The sequence below is a fragment of the Babylonia areolata genome, chromosome 23, assembly GCF_041734735.1.
Source record: "Babylonia areolata isolate BAREFJ2019XMU chromosome 23, ASM4173473v1, whole genome shotgun sequence".
In the NCBI taxonomy this organism is placed as follows: Eukaryota; Metazoa; Mollusca; class Gastropoda; order Neogastropoda; family Buccinidae; genus Babylonia; species Babylonia areolata.
This window is the reverse complement of record NC_134898.1, coordinates 19,728,607-19,738,511: the sequence shown is the minus strand read 5'-3', so window position 1 is coordinate 19,738,511 and position 9,905 is coordinate 19,728,607. Positions and strand designations below refer to the sequence as shown.

The following is a 9,905-nucleotide window of genomic DNA, read 5'->3' as shown; positions in this document are numbered from 1 at the left end:
CCCCTTTACCTTTTCTATCCAAATTTTATTTTACAATTTTTACAAAATGTGTGGCACGCATATTACAATTATGTTCCTTTTTACATGTATGTATTTTAAGTGAAATTTGCTGTCATTTCAGCCGTTTAATCATGTGTGTGTGTGTGCGTGGGTGTTAGTGTTGGAGTGTAACAGTTGTAGTTTTGATAGTATGCTACTTTGTGAGTTTTATGCATTGTTGTGTGTGTGTGTGTGTGTGTGTGTGTTTTATAATATTAATGATTCTGTTTTATGTTTCTACTACTTTTTATATGCTTTCTTGTTTCACTTTAGGTACTGGATTGTAAAGCGCTGAGAACTTGCTTATGCTTGTATTATAGCTCTATATAAAAATAATAATAATAGTAATATTATTATTGTGTGTGTGTGTGTTTTCCAGAGGTGTATGAGATCGCCATGAGTATCAAGTCGAAGATCGAGGACTTCAAACCAAACTTGCCTTTGCTGCAAGGACTGCGAAACCCTGGCATGAAAGCCCGCCACTGGAAAACGGTAACACCACCACTATCATCATCATCATCATCATCATAGCTCAACACTTAGAAAGTCTGAACGTGGTTATAAAGAAAAAGCACAACGTTCTTTCCCCTCACTAGTCCTTTGTGTCCTAACCCCCCCACCCCCCCACCCCACCCCTCCCACGCACACCCCATTCTTTTTAAAGGAAGCACCGAGATTTGTTTACGTGTTCCTACACCTCTCTTTGCAGGCTTCACAATCAGATCAAACAGTATACCAAAGTATAGGTGATGCGGTTTTTGAAGTATTTTGCCTCGTGTTTTGCTTCTGATTGAAGGCCTCGGGGAAAGTGTGGGCAAGCTGGTAGTCAGATTAAAGGCTTTGCGAGTTCTGAAAGGCGGTTAGAGAGCTGTTTTTGTGTTGTTCTTGTTTTGTTTTGTATTTTCCTAACCATCGTTGCGAAGTGGTGAACACGACCGACTGATGATTGGGATGACGTGAGTTCGAACCCAATCCGAGAAATATCGTTGTTCGTTTGTTTGGTTGTTGTTGCTTTTTTCAATTGGCTGGCTGTTACTCAGAGCTTACTGTGCTACCGACAAATGAAAAGACTTGGACCACACTGTCGAGGGCCATCCACTTAACGGATGCGTCTTTGGGAGTGTTGCAGACGAACCCGGGCTTAGTTGTGTATGGGGAACTCGGCATGGCAGTAATGTAAAGTCAATGGAACTGTGCAGATGGTGAGAAACAACGAGAACAAGAACAAAAAAACAACAAAAGAAACATATAGCAAGAGGTCGTCTGACGAACGCAACAAGAGCCACTCACTAATCAGTTAAAAACACTGGCAAAGTGCATCTCTCTGGGTCGATATGTTTACAAGTTCTTTTTGTGATTCGCCTTGATTACGGTTGGGATAAACGCCAATTCGCTTCTGGCATGAATGCAGTGAACAGTGCTAAATCTTTTGTGTGTTGCTAATGTATAGCTGTTGGTTTTCCTTCAAAGGTATCTCTTAAACGATCAGTTGGTATAGCCAATGTAATTGATTCTGAGCACAATGTTTCGTGTGTTTCAGATTTTGTATTAGTCACATGAAATATGTAACATTTTCATGTACACATACTAGGTTTCCTAAAATAAACATGTCTTGTATTGTCTTCTTTTGTCTTGTCTTTCCCCCGTGGGAAGCCGGGTGCCTTTCGGTATAAATAGCATCTTCGCCTTCTGGGAATCCTGTGCCAAAAATGTCCTTTCTTTCAGTCTCTTTGTTTCTGCCTGTTTTCTTCTTTCACTCTTGTCTGTTTTTTCTGCCTCTCCAGTCCATTCCCTTTTCGTTATTTTCCAGCAAGCCTTGACACGTTTCTCTCTGTGATATACTGTGCTTTTTTGCTCTGGCTATTGTGTCGTGATATTGTAAAATACGATTGCACATAAGTTGTCTATTCTGCAGTGTTATTTGCCTGTACAGCCTTTTTATTTGTTGTGTGTAGCTTTGATTTTTAAAAATCTTTTGTTACGATTTTTTGTTTGTAGTCTGGGAATGATGAATTAAGCGAAAAGCTGAAGTCCTCAGCACAACCTGGTCTCATTTGCCCTGAGGAACCTAATGGTTAGGACAAATGTCATGAAGTGTGTTGTTGCTTGTATGCATTATTTTAGTTGTGATATATTTTTAGATGCTTAACGTGGTCGAATTGTTTTTGTTTGGTTGGGCAGCCCTGATATGGCTCTGCGCGGTCGGCTAGACTCGAAGCAACAATGTCGAATGCTGTCTTGATGAGAAAGGCAAATGGTTCAGACGCTTATCTGCCAATACAGTGTTCATGAGAGTCTGGGTCGGATTCCTTCTCCCAAGTTTGACTGGAAAATCAAACTGAGCGTGTTGTCATTCCGGTGAGACGAAACAACCGAAGTCCCGTGTGCAGCATGCACTTGGCGCACTGAAAAAGAACCCATGGCAACAAAAGGATTGTCCTCTGGCAACATTCCATTGACGAGAATCATTTCTGATTGGTGTACAAAATGAAGAATATGCATACACTCAAGGTCTGATTGAGCGCTTTGGGTTAGGCTGCCGGTCATGCATTTGGCTCGAAGATGTGGTTTAGCATAATGTGTAGGGATTTGTCCGAACGCAGTGACGCCTTCTTGAGGAACTGAAACTGAAACTTGATGGTGAGTTTGGTTGCCTGGCACTTGCAGTTATCGTCAGAGGTGGGGATCCCCTTGCGGCCCAGTGAGAGCCTGACCTTCACGCGCTGTCTGGAGCTGGGTCTCTCCGACCACGTGGAGGAAATCTCGACCATCGGGGAAGTGGCCGGCAAGGAGTACGCAATTGAACAGGTTGGGTTCATCTGTTGTCTGTGTGGTGGCCGGGGGGTGGGGGTGGGGGTGGGGACGGAGTGTGGGGCTGGGTGTCGGTGTGTGTGTGTGTGTGTGTGTGTGTGTGTGTGTGTGTGTGTGTGTGTGTGTTTGATTGATTTATATATATGTATATGTACACGCTTTGTCAGTCAGTCGGTTTATCTGTGTCACGAAGAGCATGGGAGAGAGAGAGAGAGAGAGAGACCCACGTACGCACACATGAGCACACACAGTCGGATAGACAGACAGATTCCGCATGCACGAAATGTGGTCCTGCATTCTTTTGCTGGCATAACAATAATGATGCATCCCCCACCTCAACTCCAACCCCAACCAACCTCGACTTTCATCCCACCCACGCCCACGACTTCCATCTATTCCTCACCCAGGCACTAGACAACATGGAGAAGCAATGGGAGGGCGTGAATTTCGAAGTGACTGCCTACAAGAACACAGGCACTTTCATCATGAAGATAACAGACGAGATCTTGCAACAGTTGGACGATCAGATCGTTATGACTCAGAGCATCTGCTTCTCCCCATACAAGAAGGAGTTCGAGAAGAGAATCGACGACTGGGATAATACCCTGCGAACCACTCAGGTCAGTTGTTCTGTTGTGGAGGGTTATGTTTGTCTGTGTTATGTCGAAGTTCCTTTCTTGTGAGAAGTGTGTGTTTTTGGGGGTGCTGAATGGTAAGGGTGCGGTGGGGTGGGGTGGAGGGTGAGTGCGTACGTTCGTGCGCGCGCGCGTGTGTGTATGTGTGCGTGTGTGAAGAACAAAATAATAATAATAAAGGAGGAGTCGGAGTTTGATACGAGGTTTGTAACAGTCAACAGAAGAAACTCCCCCCCCCCCCCCCGCCCCCCCCCAAAAAAAAAGAGTCGCGCAAACACACACACCCACACCTACAAAACAATCAACCGTGACCCCGACACACACACACACACACACACACACATACATAACAGTCTACCGTCACCTCGACACACACACACACACACACACACACACACACACACGGAGTAAGGACCCACTAATACACACCCAAGTTAATTTCCAAGTGGATTAATAAAGTGATTTTGATTGGTTGATTGATTGATTAAACCCCCGCCCCACCACCACTACCCCCACCCTACACACAAACACCTAGCCTCCTGGCCCCACCGCACCCCCACCCCCCGCGACTCAACCCACGCACGCACACCCTCCATACCACCATACCCACAACAAACCACTGGTTCTGTCTGTCTGCAGGACGTTCTGGATGAGTGGACAAGGTGCCAGATAGCGTGGATGTATCTGGAGCCCATCTTCAGCTCGGACGACATCACCCGACAGCTGCCCGTGGAGTCCAAGCGTTACCAGACCATGGACCGCGTGTGGCGCAAGATCATGTCCAGGTGCAAGAACGTGCCCAATGTACGTTCCATGGTTCCGTGTGCGCGCGCGTGTGTGTGTGTGTGTGTTTAGGGGGGGTGTCAGTGTACAGGATAAAAGGGATGAGGTTGGTGCCGGGTTGGGGAGGTTGGGGGGGGGGGGGGGGGGGGGGGGGGGGGTCGTTAGGGTGACAGATGGAATGAGAGGGTCTCATTGTTGGTGCTATTGTTCTTGTTCTTCTTGCTTTCCTCCTCCTAATACTCTTAATCTTCCTCTTCGCTTTTCTTTCTTCATTCTTTCTTTTTTTGTTGTTGTATTTTTCTTCGTGTGTGTGTGCGTGTGTGTGTGTGTGTGTGTGTGTGTGCACGCGCGCATGCATACATGTGTGTTTGTATATGAGTATGTCTACGTGTGCGCGTGTGCGTATGTGTGTGTGTGTGTGCGTGTAAAAATGTGTATGTGTGTGAATGTGCAAGTGTGCACTTGTGCACATAACACAGTATGTGTTCGTCATGTGTGTGTGTGCACGTGCGCGCGAGAGGCTACGCTTCCGTTATAATTGATGTGAGAGTATTCTCACACGCTCGTGCACGATCGCGAATGTGTCTGTATGAACTACCAGCCTTTCACCAACGCGTTGCAGGGTTAAACTATCAAGAAGGGGTTGGCATTCGAACACACTCATGCACACACACACACACGTGTGTGTGTGTGTGTGTGTGTGTGTGTGTGTCTGTGTCGGTGTCCCGTTCTTTCATCTCATGATTATGCAGACACGCGCGCGCGCGCGCGCGCACACACACACACACACACACACACACACACACACACACACACACTGTTTCATAAAGGTTGGAAAGGCGGAGGAGTGCGCAATATTGAAATACAGCCATGCGAAAACGAAGAGAATGGCCATAGAGAAATACATGTATGGACGTCCACATGAGAGACAGACTGTCCGCACGTTTGAACAAAATATAATACATGCACGTAATAAGGATGAATCTTTGGTGCACCGGCTATAGATCCCAGATCTAAACAGCTTAATATTATCTGCAGTTATGAAGTGTACTGCAACATTATCGGCTCACTTAATTACACCTCTCTCTCTCTCTCTCTCTCTCTCTCTCTCTCTCACACACACACACACACACACGTACGCAAGCACGCACGCACGCGCGCGCACGCACACACACTCACACACACACACGCACGCACGCACGCACGCACGCACGCACGCACACAAACACAGCATTGTGTCAAAATGTTGCGAAAGTTTTTGTTGCCACCTTCCACCTTTCTCTTGAGAATCTGAGCACACTGGTTCGAATCCCATAGTCCCCAGTATTTTCTCCCCCTCCACTAGACCTTCAGTGGTGGTCTGGACGCTAGTCATTCGGATGAGAAGATAAACCGAGGTCCTGTGTACAGCATGCACTTAACGCAAGTAAAAGAACCCATGGCAACAAAAGGGTTGCCCCTGGCAACATTCTATGGGAAAATCCACTTCGAAAGAAAACAAACAAAATTGCAGGCAGAAAAAAAAAATCCCCCCAAAATGGGTGGCGTTCTCAGTGTAGCGACATATTCTCTCTTGGGAGAGCACCCCGAATTTCACACAAAGAAATATGTTGTGATAAAGAGTAATGCAATAATGATATAATGAGTTGGGGGGTTGGGTGTGGTTAGGGTGGCAGATGGAGTGAGAGGGTCTTGTTGTCGTTCCTGTTCATATTGCTCTCCTCCTCCTAACACTCCCCATCTTCTTCCCCCCTCGCGCTCTTCCTTCTTTCTCCATTCTTTCATTATTTTTCTTTGTATTCTTCTTCTTCTTCCCTCTTCCCCCCCCCCCCCCCTTGCGTTCCTCCCTCCCTCGTCCGTCTTGTCGTCCTTCTCCTCCTCTTCCGCCACTTCACCCCCTTCTTCCTTGCTCTTCTTTCTTTTTTTCTTTTTTTTCCTTTCCTCTTCTCCTTTGTCTTCTCTTCCTCATTTTCCTCATCCGTTTTCGTCTTCAAATTCTTCACCGTCAGCTTCTTCTCATAATCACTTTATTCTTACCCTCCCACCAGTATCTTTATCTTTCACCTTCTCACCCCAAACAAAACAAAAAAAGCATTGTGTATGTATGTATGTATGTTATGTATGTATGTATGTATGTCTGTGTGCGGAATGTATATATATATATATATATATATATATAGTATGTATGTCTGTGTGCGGAATGTATATATATATATATATATATATATATATATATATATATATATATATATATATAGTGATAAGAAACTCTAGGGAGAGCTGGACAGTACAAGGCCTTCAGAGAAGAAGCCCCCCTCAGTCACGTCTTTCGGCCCTTAACTCCTTACACTCCAAGGGGGCCGGGCCGCACCCAGGTCATGACTCATGGGTGCCCTTGTATTGCCGCCTTTTCTTTTCTTTTTTCCTGGTCATCAGCAGGTTTGAACCTGCGCCTCCAGGGTGGTCGCCACTTCAGGACTGAGTCACCTTTTCTGGCAGACGATTTAACCACTGAGCCATCGTACGCCTAGTTTGACTCGAGAAATTTAATTCCTCCTCGACCAGATCCAGCTGGAACACTTTTCTGCTGCTTCTCCCATTGTCTTGAGAGCCCATGTCCTCTCTGTGCCAGAAATCGACAGCTGTTTCACGAGGCTGTAGATGCGCCCACAAATCCTCTTGCACCAATCTCCATGGCGAGGACTTTGGCTTGGGAGCCAGATTCTCTCAGGCTGCTGGCTATACTAGGATACTTCTCGGTCTTGTAGATGTGGGCTTCCTCCATTCTGCTTTCGTATGGAACAGTGAGCTCAATCAGAATCGCTTGTTTCGTTGCCGTGGAGTGGAGTACTATGTCAGGTCTCATGCCGCTCTTGCTGATGATTTCCGGGTGTTTCTTCCCCTCTGGTAGGTCAACTGTGCATTCCCAATCTTCGGCACCATCAAACAGCCCACGTTTCCATGCTTTGGAAACTTTGGATGCTGTTCCTGGCCAGACTTTATTGCCTTCTGCAGAGCGGAACTCTACTGGAACTTCTGGTGGGGTTGGTGCTCCTTGGACAGTGCTAACCACGTGTGCAATTTCATTTAGCACTTGGTTGTACCTCCATGTGTACCGTCCTTGACTCAACGCCGCTTTGCATGAGCTGAAGACATGTTCCACTGTTTGTTTGCCATGGCAGAGTGGGCACGCAGGGTCATCTGCTTTCCCCCATTTCACCAAGTTTGTATTCGAGGGAAGGAGGTCGTACACAGATCTTAGGATGAAGCTGATCCTCAGAGGGGCCATGTTCCACATGTCACTCCAGCTGAGGCTGCTTTGGAGTACATTTTCCCATGTTGTCCACTGCCCCTGCTGGCCTTGCTGGACTGCCTTCTGGACTCTTTTATCATTCTCTTCCTCCTTGATCTCCCGTATGATCACACACACACACACACACACACACACACACACACACACACATATATATATATATATATAGATAGATAGATAGATAGAGAGAGAGAGATGTGTGTATTTGTGTGTGTGTGTGTGTGTGTGTGTGTGTGTGTGTGTGTGTGTGTGTGTAAATGACAATTATGTAAGTACACATTATGTGTATTATGGGTTACCAATAAAGGGAACAGAGTTCAACTGTATGGTGATTCATATATTCATGGAGTAACTACAGGGTTCGATATTTCTGTTGTATTGTTTGTTATGCAGTTCCATTTTCTTACTGTGGTGTCACTGCGTTCGGAAAAATTCATATGCGCTACGCCACATCTGCTAGGCAGATGACTGACCAGCAGCATAATCCAAAGCGCTTAGTGAGGCTTTGAGTGTATGCATAATTATATATATGTGTACCTACTAGAGTGGATTTCTTTCAACAGAATTTTGTCAGAGGACAACACTCTCGTTGCCATAGGTTCTTTTTCAATGAGCTAAGTGCGTGCTGCACTCGGGATACTCGTTTTATCGTCTCATCGGAATGATTAAACGTTTAGTTTGATTTTCCAGTTAACTCACTCAGTACGGCCAGTCCTCTCTTCTCCTCTACACAGACCCCACGGATGTCCAGAGGGTGTCTGAATGACCCAACTACTAGTTTCCGTCGTCAGAACTGTGGTATTCTTTGTCAACATTCACCTCTTCAGTATAAGAGCGTTCCGCTTGCAATATTTTGATGATGGTAATTGGGATGAAACGCTGTTAACGTCGTCTCTTTCGCCGTTCGTATGGAGAGAGTTAAAGTTGGGAGAAGGGGCGAGATTGGGAATCGAACCCAGACCCGCACGGACTCCTGTTTTGGCACGACGAGCGTCTCAACGATTCTGTCACCTTCCTCTCCCACCTTCGCCATTTTTATTTGCCCTACTAAACAAAGTGTCTTACATAAATAGGATGATAGTATTGTGGAGGGTGTAACTTGTTCAAACACTGTTCCATCTACACTGACAACATCTAATGGATGCAGTTTCACTTTGACCTTCAGAAAAAGTGAAAAGAAAAGAAAAGACTACACTTATAAGCTATAGATCTTAAGAGATATATTTAATATGTAATGATAATTTATATTTCAGCTGTATAAAGAATGTTTTATCGTCTATTCACCAGTCCAGAAATTCAATGTTTGGCATATATAGAAGTATAGCGCAAGCTGAATAATTATTCAGAAATAATCATGCACGTTAAAATATATACAATTGTGTCTTAGGTGAATGGGTGTTTCCTATCAAATTTGATGACTCATTTGTTGCGTATTTTTCATTTTGTTCGTAAGAGTTTTTCGTGTGCTTTGTTTTGATTATTCTCGTTCATTTATAGCAATCATGTTCATATATTTCTAAAGTTTAGTCTGTTTTGTCCTTTCTTTTGTTAATTTCTTGTGTGTGTGCCTGTGCAAACTATCGATATGTTGTCAGAAATGGAAATAGTTTTGGAATGGAAAGAGATGAATAAAGGATAAATAAATAAATGAATGAATAAATAAAAGATGCATTAGGTAGAAGCCTCTTCTTCCGATATCTCCCACTGCGTGGAACGTTGGTCAGTAAGACCAAATAAGAAGCAAGACAAATGTCCCCAAGAAACACTGACTCGCCCTGTTGTTTTGTGTGTGACGTTCTTAGATCATTGAACACTGCCCAGATGAAGGTTTGCTGCGGAGCCTGAAAAAGTGCAACCAGCTGCTAGACCAGGTGCAGAAGGGGCTCAGTGAGTACCTGGAGACCAAGAGAGCCGCCTTCCCCAGGTTTGAATCTGTGGTTTTCGTTTTTCTGGTCTTCTGTTTTTCACAGTGAGCGTCATTCAGGCACGGACTCGCACGCGTATTCACGCACATGCACACATACACAGACACGCGCGCGCGTGCACACACACACACACACACACACGCACACGCACACGCACGCACGCGCGCGTCTATATCTATCTATCTTTGTGTGTGTGTGTGTGTGTGTGTGTGTGTGTGTGTGTGTGTGTGTGTGTGTGTGTGTGTGTGTGTGTAAAAGTTGACTGACTGTCAAAAATTAATAAAAGATTATGGAACAATGCAGGCTGAAAAGAAGCTTTTTCTCTCTCCATAGAAATGCGCATTGTGCTGATCTTTGAACTCTGAAATTATTGTTGTTCGTTTCTCTTCGTTTTTCTTC

General features: G+C 45.1%; 1 protein-coding gene across 1 annotated transcript in view; it reads left to right on the top strand.

Moving 5' to 3' along the window:
- The window catches only part of LOC143298154 (dynein axonemal heavy chain 1-like), a 164,998-nt gene that overhangs the window by 45,142 nt on the left and 109,951 nt on the right, over positions 1 to 9,905 (top strand). Inside the window, exons 20-24 of the mRNA XM_076610887.1 lie at positions 419 to 531; positions 2,707 to 2,847; positions 3,258 to 3,470; positions 4,125 to 4,289; positions 9,384 to 9,505. Coding sequence (XP_076467002.1) covers positions 419 to 531; positions 2,707 to 2,847; positions 3,258 to 3,470; positions 4,125 to 4,289; positions 9,384 to 9,505 — 754 coding nt within the window. The remainder of the gene's footprint in view (positions 1 to 418; positions 532 to 2,706; positions 2,848 to 3,257; positions 3,471 to 4,124; positions 4,290 to 9,383; positions 9,506 to 9,905) is intronic.